Genomic DNA, 27,743 nt, shown 5'->3' on the forward strand with positions numbered 1-27,743 from the left:
TCTTGACCCCATAGTTGTTCATGGCTCGATTGGCGAAGCGTCTGAAGACATCCTGCACTTCAGTCTTGTAGAGGATTATATGCACCCATGTATATCTTGAATAATCATCAACAATGACGAAGCCATAGAGACAAGCAGTAGTGGTAAGAGTTGAGTAGTGAGTGGAACCGAAGAGGTCCATGTGTAGCAGTTCGAAGGGTTGAGTCGTTGTCATGATTGTCTTCGAGGGATGCTTGGCTCTCGTCATCTTTCGAGCTTCACAGGCACCGCATAGGTGATCTTTCTTGAACTTGACGCCCTCGATGCCTATGACATGCTTCTTATTTGCAAGAGTGTGCAAGTTCCTCATGCCATCATGCCTAGCCTCCGATGCCAGAGCCAGCATTCTGAAGCCTTTGCTAGAAGACATACGGCAAGCTGTGTTCCTGCTGAGAAAGCTACCATGTACAAATCATCTTTCCGATACCCTTCAAAGACTAGAGACTTGTCAGATTCCATTAGAACAAGGCAACGATATTTTCCAAATATCACAATCATGTTTAAATCGCAAAGCATTGAGACAGACATTAAGTTGAAACCAAGGGATTCAACAAGCATCACTTTATCCATGTGTTGATCCCTTGAGATTGCAACTCTACCTAGACCCAATACCTTGCTTTATCCCGTATCAGCAAATGTGATGTGACTCTTGTCAGATGGACGTAAAGTTGAGTCCATGAGAAGACTTCGCTTGCCAGTCATGTGATTAGTACACCCACTATCAATAATCCATTCTGAAGCAGCTGGTGTCATACCCTACAGTGTAGTTGGGGGGATAGGCTTCATGAAGAGAATTGTGAAGCATAAACATTTGATGAGCAAGTGGATTATGAAAGCTTAGATCGAGGTTAGGACTGATAGGGCAAGTAGCAAGCGACTTAGGAACAAAATACATAATAAGACCATTTGGGCATTTGATCTTGCGCCCTACAAGATGTTTAAGGTCCCCAGCAATAGCTTCAGATGAATTTGATTTTTGGCTGGAGACCCTTCCCTGCAAAAGAGAGTTAAGCTTTCTTAGCCACCCACATCTTCAAGGGTGGCTTCGAAGCAGTGAGTCTAAGTGCAGCATCTGAGAACTTTGGCTTTGAATCCCTAGCAAATAGTCTTGCAGGAGGGCAATAGTACTCATAAGAATAAGCAGAGTAGTTCTTGGTGTCATAAACATGGCGGTTTAATGAAACACGCTCATATTCATAGGCCTGAGTATGGTTTCCCTGCAAAACATTTGCGTTAGTGCGACTCAGGTGAGCCCTTTGTCTGTATGAAGCCTTTGGACCATATGAAGCCTGTGGTCTGGGGTTTGTCTTCTTCACTCATGGTGTCATGATGACATTCACAGGAAGATTCTCCAGACACCTTTTCGGCACCCATACTTTCTTCATAGGTGGCCCATTCGTGCAGTTAGTTCCAATATATCTGGCAAACACTTCACCACTCTGATTCTTAAACAGTTTATAGTTTGCATCAAAGGATTCGTCAATAACAATGGGATTAGCACAAGTGAAGCCAGATAGGGTGGATGGATCCACTGAAGATTCCTTTGCAGCAACCCATGTGGTTTTGGGGTACTGCTCAGGTTTCCAGTAAGAGCCATCAGCATTCATTTTCCTTTCGAACCCAACACCCTCTTTTCTCGGGTTTCGGTTCAGGATCTGCCTTTTGAGGACATCACATAGTGTCTGATGTCCTTTGAGACTTTTGTACATCCCTATTTCAAGCAATGTCTTCAACCTAGCATTTTCATCAGCAATAGCAGTGGCATCCTCAGCAGAGGGGTTAGTTACCACATCAACAGTTGAAGATATTGCAACAGTAGCAGCAGTAGAACATCCAGCAACAGAAGTAGCATTATCACGCTCAATGCATTTAATACATGGTGGCTCAAATCCTTCCTGAGCAGGACTGATCTGTTTGGCGTGAAGTGACTCATTTTCCTTTTGAAGATCTTCATGAGCCGCTCTCAATTTCTCAAGATCTTGCTTCCTTTGAAGATAATCATAGGAGAGCTTTTCATGAGTTGTTGAGAGCGTTTCATGACGACTTTCAAGTTCCTCATACTTAACGTGAAGATTTTTTTATGTCTTCAATTAAGGACTGAGATCGAGTCATTTCAGCGTCCAACAGGTCATCGCTTCTGTCTAACAGTTTTTGAATATGTTCCATAGCTTTCTGTTGTTCAGTTGCAATTTTAGTAGGTGTTTTGTAGCTGGGTTTGGAACCACAATCAGAGTCATCTTCACTGGATGTTTGATAGTGAGTAGTGCGTGAGTTTACCTTGGCACCGCGTGCCATGAAGTAGTAGGTGGGAGCGGAGTCGTCCTGGTCATTAGCATCGGCGTCGGTGATGGAGCCATTGTCTTCAATGTTGAAGATGGACTTGGCAACGTAGGCTGTAGCCAGACTTGCAATGCCAGAATCAGACTCCTCCTCAGACTCCACCTCCGCCTCCTCAGAAGCAGACTCCTCCTCTGAATCCATTTCCTTGCCAACAAATGCACGAGCCTTGCCAGATGAGCTCTTCTTGTGTGATGAAGACTTTGATGAAGACTTGGAAGAAGACTTTGAGTATTTCTTCTTCTTCTTGTCGTCAGAATCATATTCCTTGCTCTTCTTCTTCTTCTTGTTCTCATTGTCCCACTATGGACACTCAGAGATGTAGTGGCCAGGTTTCTTGCACTTGTGACATGTTCTATTCTTGTAGTCATGAGGAGAAGCTTCATCATTCCTTGAGCTAGATCTTGAGAACTTTCTGAAGCCTTTCTTCTTGGTGCATTTCTGGAACTTCTTCACAAGCATAGCAAGCTCCTTTCCAATGTCTTCAGGATCATCGGAACTGCAATCAGAGTCTTCTTCGGATGAGGAAACAACTTTTGCCTTCAAAGCACGAGTTCGCCCATAGTTGGGACCGTAGATATCTCTTTTCTCAGAAAGCTGAAACTCATGTGTGTTGAGCCTTTCAAGTATGTCAAACGGATCGAGTGTCTTGAAGTTAGGGCGTTCTTGAATCATCAGGGCTAGGGTGTCAAACGAGCTGTCAAGTGATCTTAGGAGTGTCTTGACTACTTCATGCTTGGTGATCTCAGTAGCGCCGAGGGCTTGAAGCTCATTTGTGATGTCAGTGAGTCAATCAAACGTGAGCTGAACATTCTCATTGTCGTTTCTCTTGAAGCGGTTGAAGAGGTTGCCAAGGACACTGATTCTTTGATCTCTCTAGGTTGATACGCCTTCGTTGACCTTGGAGAGCCAGTCCCAGACTAGCTTGGATGTTTCCAGAGCACTCACACGGCCATACTGTCCTTTGGTCAGATGACCACAGATGATGGTCTTGGCAGTGGAATCCAGTTGAACGAACTTCTTGACATCAGCAGCGGTGACACCTTCACCAGCCTTGGGGACGCCATTCTTGATGACATACCAGAGGTCGACATCAATGGCTTCAAGATGCATGCGCATTTTATTCTACCAGTAGGGATATTCAGTTCCATCGAAGACTGGGCACACAGCGGAGACTTTGATTATCCCTGCAGTCGACATAGCTAAAACTCTAGGTGGTTAAACCGAATCACACGGAACAAGAGAGTACCTTGCTCTGATACCGATTGAAAGTGCTAGTGATCGACTAGAGGGGGGGTGAATAGGCGATTTTTATGGAAGTCTTCAAAACATGGAAGTTTCGAAGACAAACGATAGAAACAGACCTATTACCATGCAGCGGAAGGTAGACTACACTAAGCAAGCTATAGTCGAGTATTCAATGAGATGAAAGCACAAAGACTAATAGCAGCTAGGCAGTATAGATCAGGATGGAAGATAATACGAAGCCAAACAGAACAAGTAGTCACACAGTGAAGACAAATAGATAATGCAGACAGGCAATGACTTCACAAGGACCAATCTGCAATTAAAGAGATGGGAAGAATGGAACTAGTGGCTTGTTGAAGATAATGATTTGTTGGACCAGTTCCAGTTGCTGTGACAACTGTACGTCTGGTTAGGGAGGCTGATATTCAACTCAGAAGACCGCATCTTCACCTTATTCCCCTTGAGCTAAGGACACCCAGTCCTCGCCCAATCACTTTGGTAAATCTTCAAGGTAGACTTCCAAACCTTCACAGACTTCGTTCACCGGCGATCCACAATGACTCTTGGATGCTCAGAACGCGACGCCTAACCGGCTGGAGGATTCATAATCCTCAAGTGTAATAAGTCTTCAGATCACACAGACAGGAAGACTTCAGTGATGCCTAACACTCTTTGGCTCTGGGTGTTTAGGGCTTTGTCCTCGCAAGGAATTCTCTCTCAAAGGCTTCAAGGTGTGTTGCTCTCAAACGACAAAAGCCGTACACTAACTCTGAGCAGCCAACCGTTTATGGTTGTAGGGGGTGGGCTTTTTATAGCCACTAGGCAACCCGACCTGATTTTTCCGAAATGACCCTGGGTCACTAAGGAATAGACACGTGTCCCAACGGTCAGATTTCAAACACACACGACAACTTTACTTGCGCTACAAGCAAAGCTGACTTATCCAGCTCTGGATAAGATTTGTTCTCATTGTCTTCGCTCAAAGACATAGGATTTTGGTTAAGCACACTTCAGTCATTCTAACTGGTTCACTTGGACCCCACTTAACAGTATGGTGGTTCCTATGACTCAACAAAGAAGAAAAAGAACGACAAAACAACTAAGTCTTCGCGCTCTATAGTCTTCACGCGATGTCTTCTCTTGTCATAGTCTTCAATGTGAATGTCTTCACATACCACCTTTGACTTCAATGTCTTCATACATTTTTAGGGGTCATCTCTGGTAGGAAAGCCGAATCAATGAGGGACTTCTACCTGTGTTATCCTGCAATTCTCACAAACACATTAGTCCCTCAACCAGGTTTGTCGTCACTACTCCAAAACCAACTAGGGGTGGCACTAGATGCACTTACAAAACCCCAGACCACAGGCTTCATATGGTCCAAAGGCTTCATACAGACAGAGGACTCACCTGAGTCCCACTAACGCAAATATTTTGCAGGGAAACCATACCCAGGCCTGTGAATATGAGCGCGTTTCATCAAACTGCCATGTTCATAAGACCAAGAACTACTCTGCTTATTCTTATGAGTACTATTACCCTCCTGCAAGACTATTTGCTAGGTCTTCAAAGCCAAAGTTCTCAGATGCTGCACTCAGACTCATTGCTTCGAAGCCACCCGTGAAGATGTGGGTGGCTAAGAAAGCTTAACTCTCTTTTGCAGGGAAGGGTCTCCAGCCAAAAATCAAATTCGTCTGAAGCTATTGCTGGGGACCTTAAACATCTTGTAGGGCGCAAGATCAAATGCCCAAATGGTCTTATTATGTATTTTGTTCCCGAGTCGCTTGCTACTTGCCCTATTAGTCCTAACCTCGATCTAAGCTTTCATAATCCACTTGCTCGTCAAATGTTTATGCTTCTTCGTGAAGCCTATCCCCCTAACTGCACTGTAGGGTATGACACCAGCTGCTTCAGAATTGATTATTGATTGTGGGTGTACTAATCACATGACTGGCAAGCGAAGTCTTCTCATGGACTCAACTTTACGTCCATCTGACAAGAGTCACATCACATTTGCTGATACGGGTAAAAGCAAGGTATTGGGTCTAGGTAGAGTTGCAATCTCAAGGGATCAACACATGGATAGAGTGATGCTTGCTGAATCCCTTGGTTTCAACTTAATGTCTGTCTCAATGCTTTGCGATTTAAACATGATTGTGATATTTGGAAAATATCGTTGCCTTGTTCTAATGGAATCTGACAAGTCTCTAGTCTTTGAAGGGTATCGGAAAGATGATTTGTACGTGGTAGATTTCTCAGTAGGACCACAGCTTGCCGTATGTCTTCTAGCAAAAGCTTCAGAATGCTGGCTCTGGCATCGGAGGCTAGGGCATGCTGGCATGAGTAACTTGCACACTCTTGCAAGAAAAAGCATATCATAGGCATCGAGGGCGTCAAGTTCAAGAAAGATCACCTATGCGGTGCCTGTGAAGCTGGAAAGATGACGAGGGCCAAGCATCCCTCGAAGACAATCATGACAACGACTCAACCCTTCGAACTTCTACACATGGACCTCTTCGGTCCCACTCACTACTCAACTCTTACCACTACTGCTTGTCTCTATGGCTTCGTCATTGTTGATGATTATTCAAGATATACATGGGTGCATATAATCCTCTACAAGACTGAAGTGCAGGATGTCTTCAGACGCTTCGCCAATCGAGCCATGAACAACTATGGGGTCAAGATCAAGCACATCAAAAGTGACAATGGCACTGAATTCAAGAACACTGGCCTCGACACTTATCTTGATACTTTGGGCATCACTCATGAGTTCTCAGCTCCGTACATGCCGCAGCAGAATGGCGTCGTGGAACGCAAGAACAGAACACTTATTGAGATGGCCCGAACGATGCTCGATGAATACAAGACTCCAAGAAACTTCAGGCCTGAAGCCATTGATACTGCATGCCATATTATCAATCGTGTTTATCTTCACAAGCTTCTAAACAAAACATCCTATGAGCTCCTCACTGGTAAGAAGCCAAATGTCAGTTACTTCAGAGTATTTGGTGCCAGGTGCTGGATCAAGGATCCACATCAGACTTCAAAATTTGCACCGAAAGCACATGAAGGTTTTATGCTTGGATACAGAAAGGATTCGCACTCCTACAGAGTCTTCAACCTCTTTCACTATAAAGTGGTTGAAACTATGGATGTGCGGTTCGATGAGACTAACGGCTCACAAAAAGAGCACCTGCCAAATGTGCTAGATGAAGTTCCATCAAGTGAAACCATCAAGCTTATGGGAACTGGAGAAATCATACCGTCTGAAGCTCAGCCTGAAGAGGAATTCATCATCTCTGCACCTGATCAACCTGAAGACAATGCTCAGCCTGAAGACAATCCTTCTAACGATGAGAATGATCGGCAAGAGCAAAATCTTCGTTCTGTTCATGGAGCCTGAGTGAATTCAAGCAATGCAAGAAGAGATTCAACAAGTTGAGCTGAATAATGTGTGGGAACTGGTCAAGCGTCCTGATCCTCATAAGCACAATATCATAGGCACTAAATGGATATATCGCAACAAGCAAGATGAGCATGGTCAAGTTGTCAGAAACAAAGCTCGTCTCGTTGCTCCAGGATACACTCAAGTTGAAGGAATTGACTTCGATGAAACATTTGCTCCTGTGGCTAGGCTTGAAGCTATACGCATACTGCTGGCCTATGCAAATCATCATAACATTCTTCTGTATCAAATGGATGTGAAGAGCAATTTTCTCAATGGCAAGATTGAAGAAGAAGTGTATGTTGCACAACCGCCTGGCTTTGAAGATGCAAAACATCCTGACATGGTTTATAAGCTCAACAAGGCACTGTATGGCCTCAAACAAGCCCCTCGTGCTTGGTATGACACACTCAAGGACTTCCTGAAGAGCAAAAGCTTCAAACCTGGTTCTTTGGATCCCACACTCTTCACGAAGACATATGATGGTGAACTGTTTGTGTGCCAAATATATGTGGATGACATTATCTTCGGCTGCACCAACCAGAAATACAGTGATGAGTTTGGATATATGATGCAAGAGCAATATCAGATGTCCATGATGGGTGAACTGAAGTTCTTCCATGGTCTTCAAATACGACAGCAACGCAACGGCATCTTCATATCTCAAGAGAAATACCTCAAAGATTGCCTGAAGAAGTTTGGAATGCAAGACTGCAAAGGTTACACTACGCCAATGCCAGCTAAACACCATCTGGGTCCCGACGACAATGGTAAAGAGTTCGATCAAAAGGTATACCGCTCCATGATTGGTTCTTTGCTTTATTTATGTGCATCTAGGCCAGATATCATGCTTAGTGTTTGCATGTGTGCCCGATTCCAAGCGGCACCAAAGGAATCACATCACCTAGCTGTGAAGCGAATTCCTCGATATTTGGCTCACACCCCAACACTAGGATTATGGTATCCAAAGGGCTCAGAGTTTGATCTAGTTGGATTCTCAGATGTTGATTATGCTGGTGACAAGGTGGATAGCAAGTCTACATCAGGCACATGTCACTTTCTGGGACGATCACTTGTATGTTGGTCTTCAAAGAAGCAGAACTGTGTATCTCTCTCCATTGCTGAATCTGAATACATTGCTACTGGATCTTGTTGCGCTTAGGTTCTATGGATGAAGCAAACACTCAAAGACTATGGCATTCATCTGAAGCAAGTGCCACTCTACTGCGACAACGAAAGCGCCATCAAGATTGATAATAACCCAGTTCAGCACTCGAAGACAAAGCACATTGAAATTCGTCATCACTTTCTCAGAGATCATGTCATGAAGGAAGATATTGATATCATACACGTCAACACTGAAGAGCAACTGGCAGATATCTTCACAAAGCCCTTGGATGAGAAGAGGTTTTGCAAGTTACGGTGTGAGCTAAATATCTTGGAATCCTCAAATATCCTGTGATCAGGCACACATCCTAACACTTATGCATGTTGATGACTTAGATGTGCAACACACGAAGTAAAGTATGCCTTCAATCAATGAAGACTTACATTCTGAGTGTGAATACATTAACGTGGAATTTGACTTCGGAGCGCCACGCTAATTGTGCGCCATGTCTGGGTCTAATACTTCCTATACGGTGGGTAATGCCACCACCAAATTCTTCCCTTAGAAGTGTTTTTCACATGGCGTTACATTTGCAAAGTCTTCGCATTTTGTTTGTCTTCGATGATTAACATAGCCTCATGTTTATCTTCAATTTAGTTTCTGTCCTCTACAGCATTCACTTATAGCTATGTCTTCACGTTGAATCTTTTGAACCAAGTGAATGTGATCGGACCCTAACCTCTCTATGCTTTCGCCTTAAGTCCCTCTATCCAAATCATATGCATTCTATTGAAACTGTCAAAACGTCTTCTCTGCGTCCTTGTCAGCAGAAGACACAGAGACAAACATTAATCTGTTTTCAATGCTCAATCCTTTTTGCCTGAAACCTGGAGAAGTGGGCACGACCACCCGACAATCCAGGTGTGCGTGGGAACACGGAACAACCTCTCATGTGTTGCATGATCGCCACGTGTCCTTCAGATGCGAATCGCCAGGGGCACCTGTGTAATAACACTGTGCCGTCCTTGTCCCTATAAATACACGCCTCACCCCAGTCATTATCTCTTCTTCCACTCTTGCACAAACCCTAGCGCCACCGCTAGCCCTCGACGACGCCGGTGATGAAGCGCTTAGCTGCCGCGACCTCACCGACGCCGTCCTCACGCCGGCCGCGGACATCGTCTTCTCCGCCGTCGCCGTAGGTGTCCTCCGTCGCCAAGTTAGGGCACGGAAGATCGAACTGCTCGGCCTCCTCTCCCACTCTGTCTAGCAGTTCCTCATGTGGTAAATAAAACCTCCTTTTTACAGTCTTTTTGATCCGATAGATTCATCCTTTTCCACCGCAAGTAGTTTCTGTTCACACAAGTTGGATCTATCTCATACTGCATCTCATAACATGCCTAGTATGTTCACTTATGCTTCACAAAGTAGTTAGATTCCTCACTTGTACTTATTCGTGGATTCGTACAAATCTGGAACCAACTCTCTACCTATGAGTGAATGTCTTCGCACTATGAGGTCAATGTCTTCTAAACTGATTTATCTTCAAAATCTTCTGAGAATGCATATGACCTCTTCCCCTTCCCTCGCACCTTTAATGCTGTCACAGGTACATGTCCGTGGGAGAATCCCTTGGTTCTCATAGTCTGCATTCATTTGCAGAGTTCATACAGCATCATATAAATTCTCCTGAAGCCGGTTCTTGTCTGACCAGTAGACGGAAGACTTTGACAGTTTTGAAGCCTTTCAGTCTAAACTTCATGGCAACAGAGAAATCTGCAAGGTAGGGTGGCAGACAGCGACGTGGAAACACCTCAAGAGATTTGCCTCCTGACCTCTATGAGTTGTACAAGACAGATCCAGAGGAGGACTACAATCAGCGGAAAACTCGAATCCAATGGATTCGAAGATATTGGGAAGAACAATGGTACAAGTACAGGTTCGTGACCCAGGAATATGCTGAGAAGAATGCCATCAAGCGACCGTGGGGAGACATCTTGTACAGAAATCTTCAACCCAGGTCCAGAGCTAAAGCCATTGAACAAGGCTTCTATCCTTGCATGGTCCGTGGACCACGGCCTGCAGATGCAGACCCATCTTCATTACTATGGTGCCGTGACGATAATCTGTTCAAGTGCAACTTCCAGTTTGCCAAGAACTCGGCCAAAGAAAACAAGAAGTCACGGGGATTAGACTTCAATCCAGGTCCCTCTGCTCCTCGTGCCGATGGCACTCGCGAAGCTGAACCCAATCTTGTTGGGCCCTTCTACAACCTAGATGGTCTCATCTCTCATATTATGGTTCAAGGGGCAGTCGTGAATCAACCTGCAGACGACGCTGATTCTGACGAAGCGCCTGCACCACCGAAGCCAAAGAAGCTGAAGAAACCTAAAGCTTCGAAGCCTTCCCCTGTACTAAAGGTTTCACGGGCGAAGCCTCTGGCCACTGCACCTCCTGAAGACAGTGTGCAGTCTGAAGATCTTTCACGCATCTCTAAGCCCGCCCAAGGGAAGAAGCCCATGCAACCCACTGGTTAAGCACTGACCCCTGCTGCTGTTTTGCGAAATGAAAATGACGCCATTGATCTGTCCAGCGACGACGATCTTGGCGATGACGCTCTTGAGCAGTTGATCAAGAGCAAGCAAGAGGCGGAAATCTTCAATGACCTTCCTCTCTTTGATGTGGAAATCTTAAACAAGTTCATTGATGAGTGGTTTGACAGCCCAAATGTCAGCTTTGATGATCTTCAGCTTCCCATTGGCTGCAGCGTCGCCTTCCACGGAGCCATTGCTGCTGAGCTGGCTCTAGCTCAGAAAATTGTTGAGCTGAAGCATAAGATAGATTATGAAAAGGCTCAGTTCAAGAAGCATATGGCCAAGCTCAATGTTGAAGACATTCAGAACTTCCAGGTCATGATGCATGAGCTCAAGGAAGCATTCCGCATGAAACGCGAAGAAGTCAAAGGTTCTCGTGAGCGCATGAAGGATCTTGCTGCTAAATGTGTTCAGGGATACAATGAAGCTGAAAAGCGCAAGGCTTTGGGGCGTCCAGGCATCGACTCCCGAATGGCGGCCAAGAAGAAGAAGAAGCCATCTGTGGCAGAACCAGAAGCGTCAAGGCAGGAAGAACCTCGCATTGTCTTCCCAGCCAGTATGACAGACTCGAAGCCTAAGGTCCCCACAGTGGCTTCAGAACTCAAGAAAACGAGGACAGCTGAAGCCGAAGCCAGAAAACGCAAGACCAAAGCCACCACTGATGATGCTCCCCCAACCAAGAAACGGAAGACCAAGAAGAGAGATCGGGCTGCTCCCACAGAGCCCCTTGAGGTCGAGCCAATCTCTGTGGCTCGTCCTGCGTCCAAACACCGAGAGCGCCAGTTGATAGTTCATGAGCCTACTTCCACAGAGGCTCCTGAAGCTGAAGACAATCTAGCTGTTGACCCCACCACAGCTGAAGACATTGGTCCTCATGACAATGTTGAAGATGATGAAGTCCTTCCTCAGATCGAGCACAATTTGGTATCATCGCCTGTGCTCACGCACAGCGAACTCATCAGCATTGGTCGTCCTCTGACGCCAACTGCTCAGGATGCATCGTGGGCTGATCACCCACAACACCAAGACACCCCAAGTGCTCCCCAACCACAAGATGATGATGACTTTGAGGCCCGGCCGACTCCATCTCCACAAGCGTCGCCAGCATTCTGCAGGCTTCGCAAAGGCTCAAGGCCCCAAGTCCCTCCAACTGTGCACGTCTCTGAGTCTGAAGCCAAAATGGCTGAAGACATTCCGGCTGCATCAGCCAATGAAGAAGAAGAACCAAGAGTTGAAGTAGAAAGAGTTGCTACACCCCCGTCCCACCAAGACGTTGTTCTCGAGGAGAACGTGTCCGACCCTCCAGCTCCTGATGTGGAGGTTAACAATCCTGAGGCAGCCACCAACATCAACACTGAAGCCAATGACGTTGTCATGGCTGAAGCTAATGTGGTGCCTGAAGCTCATGTGGTGCCAGAAGTGCATGCACCTGAAGCCACTGCAACGCCCGAAGCCAATACTGACGCACCTGAAGCCAATGTGGTCGTTGAAGCCCATGTCAACGCCAATGCCAATGCTCCTGTACCCCCTCCAAGACCTCATACAATTGAGCTGGCATTTGATCGTGGTCAGCCTGTTATGGTCTGATGGCCCATTCTGGTTCCTCCACCTGCTGTGGGTCCATAATTTGACTATCATGTCGAGCACAGACCTCAAGTCCAGAAGCCCAAGCCAAGACTTCCAAGATTCCCAGGCACTGCAACTTCACCTGGGGTCTTCAATGTGAATGGCTTCGTGGCACATAACACCTTCTTCAACAGCGCCAAGAACCCTTACACCAAACCCCATATTTCCTCAGATCGGTTCTGGAGCTATCAGCAGCGCAGCTACTATTCCTGCGTCTTATACAATCAAGGGCGCATATTTCCCCATATGCGTCTTGACACTGAAGCTATAGCTGGCCTGCCCTGTCTAGAAGAAGCGTTGGATTGCTTCAGAGACGCTGGACTCCTGCAGTTTGTCACAGACAAGGAACACTGGAATGAAGAGCTTCTGTTACAGTTCTATGCAACTCTTCACATTCGCGGCTAAAACAGAGATCCAAAGACTTGGGTCCTTGAGTGGATGACAGGCAATGTCCATAATGAAGCCAAAGCTCTTGATATCATTGAGCTCACACGCCTGCCCACTCCTGGTGAATACTATGAACCAGGTTGTCAACAACACCAGAATGCTTTGAAGAGCATTTTTCAGAAGCCAGAACCCAACATGAGCCAAATGTTGAGCATGATGAAGCCTTTGCCTCACGATGTTGACTACCCATCTGAATTTTTTATTGAAGACCTAGAGTATTTGCCTCGCACCATTTATCATATCATCAGAAAAACTCTATGGCCTGTCAAAGGATATTCATCTGCAGCGAAGCTTGAAGGAGCAATGAAGACTTTGGTTTTCTATATCTTTAATGGCATCAGCTTCAATGCTCAAGACTTCTTCATCAGGCAGTTGGCCGCATCTGGCTCCGACATTTTTGGTCTGAAGTTCTATGCTCCATGGGTAATGCGCCTTATCAAGCTTCACTCTGCCATCAACTATCAGCCGTATGCGCGCAATCATCTTGTATTCTTGCCAGAGGTTGATCTGTCTGTTGAAGCTATTTACCCAAAGCCTACTAAGGATCCCATTTATCTTCACAATGTTGATCACCAAAGCTTCACCCAGCCCATTGAAGGAGTTCAGGCAGTCTCGCGTGTTTATCCCTTGGCTGGCAATACACGTGCCCCTCGCGCTCAAACTGACGCCACTGGAAGCACCATTGCCCAAAGACCTCGGATGCGATCTCGTGTTCTCAATGACCGACAGCTTCTCGTCGCGCTTCATCAGAAATAGGACAAGCATCACAACTGGCTTAAGCGTCAGATGCAAAGCCTCTTGGTGGATGTCAATCGCATTCGCAATCTTGCCACCAAGAATGCCTTTGTTACTCATGAAACTTGTCGGAGGTCTTGGAAGAGTTTGACATTGCTTCGTGCTAAAGCTGATCTGCAGGACGATGGCTTCACCAAAAGATTCAAGTTTGACTCAACTCCTCCAAGGAATGCTCACTTGCGTCGGACTTCCTCACCTGAAGACTCTGACTATTCATCCTCAGCTGCGACAGTGAATGCCAGAGTCATCGATGACCAAGATGATGCAACTTCACCTCCTCCAACTTCAGCGTGTGTCGACACTGCACCAAGTTCTTCTGCACCACCGGACCTCAACGATGACCCTGCTGCCTCGCCTGCACCTCATGGGAACGAGTAGGCGCTCTATGTCTTCAAACCTTTTTGGTCCTTACTGACAAAAGGGGGAGAAGCATATGAGTTGATAGTCTTCAAGCGGGTCCACATGGGTGGTTGCTTTACTTTTTGCTACTTTTGCCAAGTGCTTACAACTCTCGCTTTTCGATACATTTGGTTCTTTGAGTTGTAACACTTAAACTCGATTGGTCGTCTCCTACTTATTTGCTATTCTGTGATGCGATGATAAATTCCGCATGTGCGATGATAACTTCCGCACTTAGGTCATTTTGCAGACGTCCATTTTTCATTATGCATGTCATTATCTTCGTTACATCAAATCATGCATGATGAATTGTCATCATAAGTTGAAGAGGATCTCCACAAGTACAACCTGCCATGTGCATTTGCATTCCAAAAGCAAACTACTTATATGCACATCTTCATGGGGAGCCTTTGCCACTTATGAAGACAATACCCTATCCTTTACAATTTCACATATTTTATTCCCCGCTGAAAACTTCAACCAGTTTGTCATCAATCACCAAAAAGGGGGAGATTGTAAGTGCATCTAGTGCCACCCCTAGTTGGTTTTGGAGTAGTGATGACAAACCTGGTTGAGGGACTAATGTGTTTGTGAGAATTGCAGGATAACACAGGTAGAAGTCCCTCATTGATTCGGCTTTCCTACCAGAGATGACCCCCACAAATGTATGAAGACATTGAAGTCAAAGGTGGTATGTGAAGACATTCACATTGATGACTATGACAAGAGAAGACATCGCGTGAAGACTATGGAGCGCGAAGACTTAGTTGTTTCGTCGTTCTTTTTCTTCTTTGTTGAGTCATAGGAACCACCGTACTGTTAAGTGGGGTCCAAGTGAACCAGTCAGAATGACTGAAGTGATGTTAACCAAAATCCTATGTCTTTGAGCGAAGACAATGAGAGTAAATCTTATCCAGAGCTGGATAAGTCAGCTTTGCTTGTAGCCCAAGTAAAGTTGACGTGTGTGTTTGAAATCTAACCGTTGGAACACGTGTCAGTTCCTTAGTGACCCAGGGTCATTTCGGACAAATCAGGTCGGTTGCCTAGTGGCTATAAATAGCCCACCCCCTACAACCATAAATGGTTAGCTGCTCAGAGTTAGTGTACGGCTTTTGTCATTTGAGAGCAACCCACCTCGAAGCCTTTGAGAGAGAATTCCTTGCGAGGACAAAGCCCTAAACACCTAGAGCCAAAGAGTGTTAGGCATCACTGAAGTCTTCCTGTCTATGTGATCTGAAGACTTATTACACTTGAGGACTGTGAATCCTCCAGCCGGTTAGGCGTCGCGTTCTGAGCATCCAAGAGTCATTGTGGATCGCCGGTGAACGAAGTCTGTGAAGGTTTGGAAGTCTACCTTGAAGACTTACCAGAGTGATTGGGCGAGGACTGGGTGTCCTTAACTCAAGGGGAATAAGGTGAAGACGCGGTCTACTGAGTTGAATCTCAGCCTCCCTAACCAGACGTACAGTTGTCACAACAACTGGAACTGGCCCAACAAATCATTGTCTTCAACGAGTCACTAGTTCCATTCTTCCCATCTCTTTATTTGCAGATTGGTCCTTGTGAAGTCATTGCCTGTTTGCATTATCTATTTGTCTTCACTGTGTGACTGCTTGTTCTGTTTGGCTTCGTACTATCTTCCATCCTGATCTATACTGCCTAGCTGCTATTAGTCTTCGTGCTTTCATCTCATTGAATACTTGACTATGGCTTGCTTAGTGTAGTCTACCTTCCGCTGCATGGTAATAGACTTGTTTCTATCGTTTGTCTTTGAAACTTCCAAGTTTTGAAGACTTTCATAAAAATCACCTATTCACCCTCCCCCCCCTCTAGTCGATTACTAGCACTTTCAGGTTTGTCTTCTTCACTTGTGGTGTCATGATGACATTCACAGGAAGATTCTTCAGACACCTTTTCGGCACCCAGAGTTTCTTCATAGGTGGCTCATTCCTGCAGTTAGTACCAATATACCTGGCAAACACTTCACCATTCTGATTCTTAAACAGTTTATAGTTTGCATCAAAGGATTCATCAATAACAATGGGATTAGCACAAGTGAAGCCAGATAGGGTGGATGGATCCACTGAAGGTTCCGTTGCAGCAACCCATGTAGTTTTGGGGTACTGCTCAGGTTTCCAGTAAGAGCCATCAGCATTCATTCTCCTTTCGAACCCAACACCCTCTTTCCTAGGGTTTCGGTTCAGGATCTACCTTTTGAGGACATCACATAGTGTCTGATGTCCTTTGAGACTTTTGTACATCTCTGTTTCAAGCAATGTCTTCAACCTAGCATTTTCATCAGCAATAGCAGTGGCATCCTCAGCAGAGGGGTTAGTTACCACATCAACAGTTGAGGATATTGCAACAGTAGCAGCAGTAGAACATCCAGCAACAGAAGTAGCATTGTAATGCTCAATGCATTTAAGACATGGTGGTTCAAATCCTTCTTGAGCGGAACTGATCTGTTTGGCGCGAAGTGACTCGTTTTCCTTTTGAAGATCTTCATGAGCCGCTCTCAATTTCTCAAGATCTTGCTTCCTTTGAAGATAATCATAGGAAAGCTTTTCATGAGTTGTTGAGAGCGTTTCATGACGACTTTCAAGTTCCTCATACTTAACGTGAAGATTTTTTATGTCTTCAATTAAGGACTAAGATTGTGTCATTTCAGCGTCTAACAGGTCATCGCTTTTGTCTAACAGTTTTTGAATATGTTCCATAGCTTTCTGTTGTTCAGTTGCAATTTTAGCAAGTGTTTTGTAGCTGGGTTTGGAACCACAATCAGAGTCATCTTCACCGGATGTTTGATAGTGAGTAGTGCGTGAGTTTACCTTGGCACCGCGTGCCATGAAGCAGTAGGTGGGAGCGGAGTCGTCCTGGTCATTAGCATCGGCGTCGGTGATGGAGTCATTGTCTTCAATGTTGAAGATGGACTTGGCAACGTAGGCTGTAGCCAGACTTGCAATGCCAGAATTGGACTCCTCCTCAGACTCCACCTCCGCCTCCTTAGAAGCAGACTCCTCCTCTGAATCCATTTCCTTGCCAACAAACGCACGAGCCTTGCCAGATGAGCTCTTCTTGTGTGATGAAGACTTTGATGAAGACTTGGAAGAAGACTTTGAGTATTTCTTCTTCTTCTTGTCGTCAGAATCATATTCCTTGCTCTTCTTCTTCTTGTTGTTCTCATTGTCCCACTGCGGACACTCAGAGATGTAGTGGCCAGGTTTCTTGCACTTGTGATATGTTCTCTTCTTGTAGTCATGAGCAGAAGCTTCATCATTCCTTGAGCTAGATCTTGAGGACTTTCTGAAGCCTTTCTTCTTGGTGAATTTCTGGAACTTCTTCACAAGCATAGCAAGCTCCTTTCCAATGTCTTCAGGATCATCAGAACTGCAATCAGAGTCTTCTTCAGATGAGGAAACAGCTTTTGCCTTCAAAGCATGAGTTCACCCATAGTTGGGACCGTAGATATCTCTTTTCTCAGAAAGCTGAAACTCATGTGTGTTGAGCCTTTCAAGTATGTTAGACGGATCGAGTGTCTTGAAGTCAGGGCATTCTTGAATCATCGGGGCTAGGGTGTCAAACGAGCTGTCAAGTGATCTCAGGAGTGTCTTGACGACTTCATTCTTGGTGATCTCAGTAGCGCCGAGGGCTTGAAGCTCATTTGTGATGTCAGTGAGTCAATCAAACGTGAGCTGAACATTCTCATTGTCGTTTCTCTTGAAGCGGTTGAAGAGGTTGCGAAGGACACTGATTCTTTGATCTCCTTGGGTTGAGACGCCTTCGTTGACCTTGGAGAGCCTGTCCCAGACTAGCTTGGATGTTTCCAAAGCACTAACACGGCCATAATGTCCTTTGGTCAGATGACCACAGATGATGTTCTTGGCAGTGGAATCCAGTTGAACGAACTTCTTGACATCAGCAGCGGTGACACCTTCACCAGCCTTGGGGACGCCATTCTTGACGACATACCAGAGGTCGACATCAATGGCTTCAAGATGCATGCGCATCTTATTCTACCAGTAGGGATATTCAGTTCCATCAAAGACTGGGCACGCAGCGGAGACTTTGATTATCCCTGCAGTCGACATAGCTAAAACTCCAGGTGGTTAAACCGAATCACACAGAACAAAGGAGTACCTTGCTCTGATACCAATTGAAAGTGCTAGTGATCGACTAGAGGGGGGGTGAATAGGCGATTTTTATGAAAGTCTTCAAAACATGGAAGTTTCGAAGACAAGCGATAGAAACAGACCTATTACCATGCAGCGGAAGGTAGACTACACTAAGCAAGCCATAGTCAAGTATTCAATGAGATGAAAGCACAAAGACTAATAGCAGCTAGGCAGTATAGATCAGGATGGAAGATAATACGAAGCCAAACAGAACAAGTAGTCACACAGTGAAGACAAATAGATAATGCAAACAGGCAATGACTTCACAAGGACCAATCTGCAATTAAAGAGATGGGAAGAATGGAACTAGTGGCTCGTTGAAGACAATGATTTGTTGGACCAGTTCCAGTTACTGTGATAACTGTACGTCTGGTTAGGGAGGCTGATATTCAACTCAGAAGACCGCGTCTTCACCTTATTCCCCTTGAGCTAAGGACACCCAGTCCTCGCCCAATCACTTTGGTAAGTCTTCAAGGTAGACTTCCAAACCTTCACAGACTTCGTTCACCGGCGATCCACAATGACTCTTGGATGCTCAGAACGCGATGCCTAACCGGCTGGAGGATTCACAATCCTCAAGTGTAATAAGTCTTCAGATCACACAGACAGGAAGACTTCAGTGATGCCTAACACTCTTTGGCTCTGGGTGTTTAGGGCTTTGTCCTCGCAAGGAATTCTCTCTCAAAGGCTTCGAGGTGGGTTGCTCTCAAACGACAAAAGCCGTACACTAACTCTGAGCAGCCAACCGTTTATGGTTGTAGGGGGTGGTCTATTTATAGCCACTAGGCAACCCGACCTGATTTGTCCGAAATGACCCTGGGTCACTAAGAAACTGACACGTGTTCCAATGGTTAGATTTCAAACACACACGACAACTTTACTTGGGCTACAAGCAAAGCTGACTTATCCAGCTCTAGATAAGATTTGCTCTCATTGTCTTCGCTCGAAGACATAGGATTTTGGTTAAGCACACTTCGGTCATTCTGACTGGTTCACTTGGACCCCACTTAACAGTACAGTGGTTCCTATGACTCAACAAAGAAGAAAAAGAACGAGAAAACAACTAAGTCTTTGCGCTCCATAGTCTTCACGTGATGTCTTTTTTGTCATAGTCTTCAATGTGAATGTCTTCACATACCACCTTTGACTTCAATGTCTTCATACATTTTTAGGGGTCATCTCTGGTAGGAAAACTGAATCAATGAGGGACTTCTACCTGTGTTGTCCTACAATTCTCACAAACACATTAGTCCCTCAACCAGGTTTGTCGTCAATACTCCAAAACCAACTAGGGGTGGCACTAGATGCACTTACAGATGATGTTGCGAAAAGAACTTCTGCAACATGGATTCTGAGATTGTTTCATCGGAGATCACAGGAAAACCTTTTCTGCATCGGCCACCAGCCAGCTCTCGATCTCGTTCTTGAGCTTAGACTGCAATGCCAACGTCCCCTTCACGAGGACGACGCACATTCTCTCAAGCACAAGCGCGTTGCCGAACAGCAGCCTGGCCATCATCCTCTGTGTCTCGTCGCCCACGTAGTGCACCATGTTGATCTCCTTCACTCGGTGCCGCAGACATGGCATCGAGAAGCTCGACTCGTCAAGAACCATGGCCTCCTCATCGGGAGCTACCGACGAACCATCCGCGTCATTCTCCTTCTCCACTGCGTCATCCTCATCATCTTCCTTGCCCATGGACAGGTCCATGCCCATGGTAACATCTTTCTTTTTCGTGTACACGACATGCTCCTCCATGTACAGCGACAGGACCTCCGGGTTCGGGGTCTGCTCCAGGATTCTACCCACCGAGACGACGGTGGCGCAATTCACGAGTGGGCCTTGCAACACGAGCCTCGTCAGGATTGAGAACAAAGGGAAACCTGAGAAGAACCTTCCCTCCAGTTTACGATGGTGCAGATGGAGGTGCTTGGCATCACAGATTTTTTGCATGAACACCCTAAACCCCGTAAACCCTGCATCCTCGGGGAGCACTTTGCAAAAGTCCACCGTGCACGAAGGGACTCCCGGCAAGCCGTGCAAGGACAAGAGCGGCTCAGTCGGTACCGTGCCGCAGTAGTCCAGCGACCTCAGCTCCGACGCGTCGATGTCGATAGACTTCATGTTGTGACAACAGCGGAGGGCGAATCTCCCGAGGCGTTGGTCGAGCATGGATACTCGCTTCAGGCGGTGGACAGCTTCCAGCGTCAGGTCGACGAGGCGGGGGCAGCCGGAGATCAGCCGCTGGATGCTCCTCCCACCATCGCTGTGGGGAGCCGTGATGCTCAAGGTCTCGAGGAGCGGCAGGCTGGCGGCCGCCGGCAGCTTCAGCCGGCAATAGGCGACGCATAGCGTCCGTATTACCCGGCAGGTGAAGAGCCTTGTCGGGAGGACGTATACCCACCGCCTCCTCAGCTTGGAGGACTCGTCCTCGTCGTCGGTGTTGTCGGTGCCGCTGTCCACGGCCTCGTCGTCGCAGATCGAGGCCATGGAGAAGCGCAGGTCGAGGTGGAGCTCCTGGTGGCCGTGCCGCAGCATGTAGACGAGCCATTGGTCGACGTGCACGAAGTTCCAGTGGTGGCACTGGTCGAAGGCGAAGCGGAAGCTGCGCAGCGGCACGTGGTGGCCGGCGGTCCGGTGGCGGCAGAGGAGCGCGGAGCAGACATCATCGAGGAGCGCCCCGCTGCAGCTCTTCTTCTCCTCCGCCTCGTGGTAGAAGGTGACCCAGTCGTTGGCCCTGGCGCCCCAGCGCTCCCCGAAGGAGACGGCATGGACGTTGCAGAAGACGCCGCGCCACCGCCGGGACAGCCCCGCGGCGCGGCCGGCCTCCTTGTTCGGGAGGAAGGAGAGGACGTGGCCCAGCAGGGTGTCCGGGAGGTCGCTCAGGCGATCTCTGCTCGCCGGCCTACCCATCATTTCCTTTTGCGGCGACGACGACGGCGAAGCCATGCCGATCCGATCCGTTCCGGCAATCAAGCCATCGATCTCGGAAAGATGGCCGCCGTTTGCAAAGACTTTAGGGTTTATATAAGAGCATGTCTAGTAGAACCCTCAAAGCCTTAAAGCAGTTTTAAGGGTTGAGAAGTGCCAGCTTTTGTCACTTTTTAGGGTTGAAAAACAGGGGCTAAGACTAAACCCTCAAACCCAACCCTTAAACTGCTTTAAGGGTTGAGTTTGAGGGTTCTATTCTTTGCCTCAACCCCAACCTTTAAATCTATCATTTGACATCTCACAATTTATGACTACAAGAACACAATCAACCTCAAACAAACTACCAAATGACAATCATTGATGCATGGTTTAATAGTTTACATCACAAAATCATCATCTTCCCCCTCTCATCGGCACCATCACCAAAAAGTTGCACCTCGGCGCCATCTCCTAGACCACATTCGGGCTCCATCAAGCATCTCCATAGGCGCCGGCGGAGTCGTCCACACCGCCATCGCCACAACTACTCATCGGAGTGTCACCTCGAAAAGTAGAGGACGCACCACGGAACATCCTCTTCCTCTCCGTGATGTCCTCCTTGTAGTCCTTCCACCATTGCAATTGGTCTTGATCCATGTCCTTCTTGGACATCATCATGTGCTCCTTCTCTTCCACCATGAGTTCCTTCCATAACTTTGCCTCTTTGAGCTTGATCATCCTCTCCTCCAAGTCGGCCTTGCGCTTTGCTTCTTCACACTTTGCTTCAACTTGTGCAAGCTTGACCTCTTTCTTTTTCTCGGTGATAAGAAGCTTCGTCTCCAATGTCTTCGTTGTCAATTCCTCTCTTGCCTTCATCATGTGCTCCATCTTCTCCCTTAGGCTTGACACCTCTCCTTCCATCTTCACCCTTAGCTTGCCCTTCTTGTTTCCCTCGGGCTTGCCCAAGTTCCTCTCCTCCTCATCTTCACTATCATCCATCCTAAGCATTGCCGACTTCTTGGGTGCGGTCTCTTGATCCCTCAACTTCCACTTGTCAAAGGTTTAAAGAATTGCCCAAGCATGCTTAAACGGGAATGGCTTGCCCTTGGAAGCGGCCATCTCCTTGTACCTCATGCCGGCAATTGTCTCCTATCAACCACACATAATCACATAAGAACCCACCAATAGCATAGTACACACACATAATCAAAATAGTGAAGAGATATGTACTCACATAGTCACTCTCCACGGTTCCACTAGGTGGTGCATCCCTCACTTGGTCCATGGCCGCACTCCAACGAGCACAAGCGGGCTTCATCAACTCCCACCGGCCTTGAAGCGACCGGTAAGTGCGAGAGATGAACCCACTATTCTTCGGCTTGATCCTACAATAGGTGTCCTCGATCCTTTGCCAATACCGTTTACCGGTTTGATCGGCGCCGGTGCTTCCCGACAGCTGCCCAAGCACAAACCAAGAGGATATCTTCCGCCTCGGTGTAGTTTGTCGACCGCGCGTGTGGGCGGGAAGCGGTGGTGAATGCCTCCTCCACTATCTCGGCCACCTCCTCCTCGTCATCCCCGTCATCTTCCTCATCTTCCTCATCTTCCTCCAAGTCGTCACCAACCCTAAAGGGGTCTAGAGGCGGAGCTCCAAGGTCCACCTCCGCGTTTTGGAGGAGGTCCATGAACAAGGATGGGGTTGCCATTTCCTCGAACACCTCGTGCGCGGCGGGAGGAGGTTCGGCGACGGTGGTGGGCGGGGCCGCGGGCTTCTTCCGCGCCACGGGCTTCTTCCGCGGCTTGTTCACGGCCGGGGACGAGCCGGCGACCTTGGAGGCTGCCCCTCGCGGCCCATGTGAGGCCGCCTTCGGCCGGCTCTTCTTGGGGGCGGGCGCGGCGACGGGGGCGGGCGCCGGGGCGGGGACGGGGGCCGGGGCGGGAGCCGGGGAGGCGGGAGGAGGCGGGGCGAGGCCCGCCCGCCGCCGCTTGGCCCCGACGTGGGTCGCCGCCACCACGTCGGCCACGATCGGGGCGGGGGCGGGGGCGGGGCCCGAGTCGGGCGCGGCGGCGGAGGCCTCCATGGCCGGCACCGGGCGAGACGGCGGGAGGAGCCGGGGAGGCGGGATGAAACTTCCCTCCCGCGCGAAAAGAAAGAGGAGTGCGGGTTGGGGGGGAGTTTTTCCTCTCAACCCTCACTTCTACAGGTTGGGAAACAGTTTGAGGGTTAGACCTCTAAATTTTTTTACAGGTTTGAGGGTTTAGAGGTTCTAGTCTACGGCTTTTTCTCGACGAAAACTGTAAAAAAAAGCAATTATTTTTAGGGGTTTGAGGGTTTGAGGGCTCTACTAGACTTGCTCTAAGTGGACCAAACCTCATGACGTGACCGACTAATCACGCACCGTTTTTTCGGGTTATATGTTTGTTGGCAGCCGACTAAAATCAGAACTGGATTTGCTGGCAACCGACTAATCACGCATGTTTTTTTTTAGCAAGAACATTCACAATACCGTTGAGATCAGTTCCAGAAGCATCAGCAGGGCACAATTCTACGTCTGCCATGTACAAAAAGAATGATTGAAAGGGCAACAGATGCAGGGAAACACTAACTGGAAAAACATTGTTCCACCCAGAAGGCAGTTCCCTGAATCTTGGGATCCGATGATCGCCTCTCTGCCCCGACAGCGGGTGTTTTCTGCAATTCCCTCATGCTCCTAAAAGGCGAAGAACCCTGAAAGGAACAAGCATTTGAGTTAATTCTATAGCAACAGGATGTGAACATCCGCATTACATATCAGCAATCCACAGGACATAACTTTGACTTAAGCAATCATTTCTCGAAACAAAAAAGTTGGCTAAGCAATCCTGAAACTAGGGGAGTACACACATACCAGCCCAATCGTCTCCTGGAGAAGCAGTCATGGTCCAGAGACACTGCAAGAGCAAGAGCCACAGCCCTCTCGGGTAAATCCAGCGGGAGAAACACGCGAAGGTCGTTCTGGATCTGGAAGCACCAATGAAATTTGATCTTCAAATCAGCTTAACAATCAGGCAGAAGCTTTTAAACACTCATCAAGGAAGAACACTTACATCTTTAGCGAAACAAAAAACTTTATCGGTGCCTTTTCCAGCATCACCAAACCGAACTTCATACTGGGAAGCATTCGTGAAGTGCTGCATGCACTGAGCATGAAACCAAAGTTATGCTCATCAGTCCTTACTCACTAGTACTCGCAATCCATTCTTTCTACATTGATAATAGCTTAACAAACAGAAAAAATTAGCAAAAGATATGGGATGCAAAAGATATGTATCACAAGCACAAAGTGGACTCATCCTAAACCAAAATCGTATCATTCTCAAGTGGATGTGCATGTGACATATCCCCGCGCGCAGAAGCAGTGTCAAGCAATAACATCATAGCGCGTATATGCACGGGTCACATCACAGCATGGGGTATCCTCTAAATATCATAAATATTGTAAACTGCATACTAATATTTGGTTGTCCAGTCAAAAGGACATTACCTCCCAACCAACTCCCCTAACCTTGCGGTCAATTATGGCTACTAAATTATCATCCTCATCAAGCAGGGTAAAGGACCAGCTCCAAAATCCAGGATTCTCCACAGCAAACTGCCTATTCCTGATGAACAGAAATGTTGGCAAATTAAAATGTCAGTCAGTATAGCAAGACTAGCGCCTGCAAAAAAACCAAGAAAATTGACTAAATCAGAGTTAAGGGAAGAAGATCATGTTACCCTAAGTACAAGTCATAATTTCTACGCCAAAGATGCCAACGACTGTGGACTACACCTACCTCCTGGCCAAAGAGAAATCATAATCACAACCATTGCTGTATATCCATAACAATCAAGTAACAAATATCTCTGTACCTTGCCATCCACTTCTGCATAAATGGAGCTGTTGATCCACCTAAAAGGCCGGCGAACCTAAATCCAACAAAAAAATTGAACTTAATCTAATGTATATTGAGCGTATTCACAATGGTACAAAGCAATGGGTTACTGAGATCTTACCGTGAATATCTCATTACCCTTGGCATCAGTAAATTCTGCAACGAATGGTCGCCTTGTCCAAAGTAGCTGAAACATCAGCAAAAAGTATCTGGTAGTCAATTATATTACAAGGCAGTCATTTACATCAAGAGAACAATGAATAAATAAATACGAAAGATAATAAAATACATCCCCACTCAGGAAAAGAAGAAGATAACAAAGACCTTTGCTTATGAGGTTTCATATTTTTCCTTGAGAAGGAATAGTACTAATTTCATGATTGTGTACAGTTATTTTTTTCGTGTTTGGATCACCAAAATATTTTAGTCGCCACTAGCTAGCAAGTGTCACAATCCTTCCACTTTCTCATGTTTGGCACAACTAGTTGCTTGCTCACTGTGAGTCTGTGATACATATAACATGTGACTTCACATTTGAGAGGTGCTAAAAACTAGTCGGTGATTTAACTCGCTAGTAGTACTAGTAGCATGCCAAAAGTTCCCTTGAGAAGAGGGAAGTGAGAACATATGCAAGAACTACATACATGGGCAGTTGTGGCCGAATTGCTCAACTCATGGTGACCATTTTTTATGGACTTCAGCGAAAAAAACTTGATCATGAGGTTTTCTAGTACTGGTGGGAGTAAGTTAGATTCTCTAACCTTTATGCCATACCACAGTTAGTACCACGTGGATGGAACACATCGTACATACCAAATTCTGCATGAGAACTAATATTTTTTCTATTGAGGAAACCTCCATTGAATCAAAACAGAAACAGAGTACAATAATATAGTCATTTCAAAGCATCCCAATAACTAGTCAATACGGTAACATACTTATTCCCCACCAACACCCCTGTCCAGCCAACAAAAAATAATGTAATGGTCCTCTAATGAAGAAAAAAGTTCAGTTATCTGTCGAACTGATGAAACATATGACCAGTACACATGATGCATGGTCCCATGATGATGATTTATATGGAGAAAAACAATGCAGGGAGTATAGGGACTACTCCAGTTAAATAGATTGTGTCATACAACAGAATACAGCAGTCAGCAGCATAACTAAAACTGAGAAGTCCAACTATTATGACACAACTTATTTGGTATTTGGAACAGTGCATTATATGTAAAAGATATCATGTGACCACCAAAATTTCTGATCTCAGAACAGAATCTTTAAAATCAGTATGATGCGGTACAAATATAGTTAGAACCAACTGAATGCACAAAAGTACCTGCCTAAGGATGACGTTGCTTTTCTCTCGAATTAAACCCACAGGCTGGCATTGGAAGAATAAACAAGCCAACCGTTACGGCCTAGAAAACGGAGCAAAAATAGTACAGGATAGTACATGAATGGAACCTCTGGTGCAGTCAGGAAAGAGAGACACTCACAGTTTTTCTCCGAGGAGTGCGTGGATCCTTTATGATGTATCTAGTCTCCTGAGGTTCAGATGACAATAGTGATAACTGAGTAAGTTGACTGAGAGAAGAAAAATACAGGGAGCACGACTTGGGGAATTCTCTTGGGCTATGCAGGTGAAGTGGGTTACAGATACATCACCTGCGCGTATGCAAACATGATACTTGCCCATTCTACTTTCCTGGTAATGATTAGTCTGGCCCTTGAGAGCAGAGGCTTCAGTTTGGCCTATAAATATGCACACAGAGAAGCAATCTCGATCATTCCAACAGCTATGTATGTACACATTGATATATTGAAACAGCTACATCACTACAGCAGGATGAAGCATCAACCATCAAGTAGACCTTTTAACTGAGTGGCCAGTATCCTACTATTATCCCCACCAAAATGGTGTACATTTCACACTCTGCCTTCAGCATTTTCCCCACCAAATGTTGTACATTTTACACTCTCTTCAGCATTTTCCCCACCAAAATCGTTGTGCAACACGGCCTTTACCACCATTTCCAAGCAAAGCTCACGATTCCTCGAGCTCATCAAGTACTCTCTTTGATAGACTAGTTTTAACAATTAGACAGCGTCAGACCAAACCGGGCATAGGAAGTTGCGGTGGGAAACTGAGAATCCGCTTGCCTGTACGCGCGCGGTGTCGAGGTCTTGATGCAGGCAGATCCCCGACGGCGCGTCCTCCTCGCCGGCCGTTCCCCCGCCGCTCTCCAGCGCTGCCACATTGGGGTCGACGAACGAGGGAGCGGCGTCGCCGGGAGAGACCTTGCCGTCGCCCTCGGCCGCGCGCCTCCCCGGCCTCTTCGCGGCGCCCCGCTGCTTCTTCGGCTCTCCGTGCCACAGCCCCCGCAGCCACGCCCACGACCACGGCTGGGGCGCCGCGGGCCTACGTCCGCGGCGGCCGCCGCCGGCGCTCGCGAACCCGCGGCTGGCGGTGGTCCTCGCCGAGACCCTCCCGGCCGCGGCCGCCGCCGCGTGGTTCCAGCTCATCGGAGAGGGAGGGGAGGTGGGGAGAAGTGCGGAGGTGCTTGGTCGAGCTCACCGGCGGGGCGGCGCCGCTGGGGAGGGTTTTTGCCGTTTTGGGCAGCAAAGGTGGTGCGGCGGCCCTCGTACGTGAGCAAAGTTGCTGCATTTTGGGTGCTCCCCAAAATGTTGAGAACCCGCTCCG

At 47.0% G+C, this 27,743-nt stretch overlaps 2 protein-coding genes across 2 annotated transcripts; both read right to left on the minus strand.

Moving 5' to 3' along the window:
* Positions 1-19,585: 19,585 nt before the first annotated feature.
* On the minus strand, positions 19,586-21,367 carry LOC125537906 (F-box/LRR-repeat protein At4g14103-like). The gene has a single exon (XM_048701231.1). It carries the CDS (start codon positions 21,161-21,163, stop codon positions 19,586-19,588), a length of 1,578 nt encoding a protein of 525 aa, XP_048557188.1. The 5' UTR covers positions 21,164-21,367.
* Positions 21,368-23,574: 2,207 nt separating this feature from the next.
* On the minus strand, positions 23,575-27,708 carry LOC125534115 (phospholipid scramblase family protein C343.06c-like). The gene is made up of 11 exons (XM_048697411.1): positions 27,203-27,708; positions 26,708-26,794; positions 26,539-26,586; positions 26,379-26,423; positions 25,161-25,226; positions 25,017-25,073; positions 24,882-24,943; positions 24,649-24,766; positions 24,212-24,304; positions 24,013-24,125; positions 23,575-23,852 (listed from the first exon to the last, which is right to left on the minus strand). The coding sequence occupies exons 1-11, from the start codon at positions 27,563-27,565 to the stop codon at positions 23,828-23,830; spliced, it is 1,077 nt and encodes a 358-aa protein (XP_048553368.1). The 5' UTR covers positions 27,566-27,708; the 3' UTR covers positions 23,575-23,827.
* Positions 27,709-27,743: the final 35 nt, after the last annotated feature.

This window comes from Triticum urartu, chromosome 2 (genome assembly GCF_003073215.2).
Source record: "Triticum urartu cultivar G1812 chromosome 2, Tu2.1, whole genome shotgun sequence".
NCBI classification, from domain to species: Eukaryota; Viridiplantae; Streptophyta; class Magnoliopsida; order Poales; family Poaceae; genus Triticum; species Triticum urartu.

Coding starts and splice junctions, on each gene's coding strand:
- LOC125537906 (XM_048701231.1), bottom strand. CDS start 21,163: ATGGCTTCGCCGTCGTCGTCGCCGCAAAAGGAAATGATGGGTAGGCCG.
- LOC125534115 (XM_048697411.1), bottom strand. CDS start 27,565: ATGAGCTGGAACCACGCGGCGGCGGCCGCGGCCGGGAGGGTCTCGGCG. Junction 24,305..24,648: donor TTAGGGGAGTTGGTTGGGAG/GTAATGTCCTTT, acceptor TTTCATGCTCAG/TGCATGCAGCACTTCACGAA. Junction 24,126..24,211: donor TTTTTTGTTTCGCTAAAGAT/GTAAGTGTTCTT, acceptor TGGTGCTTCCAG/ATCCAGAACGACCTTCGCGT.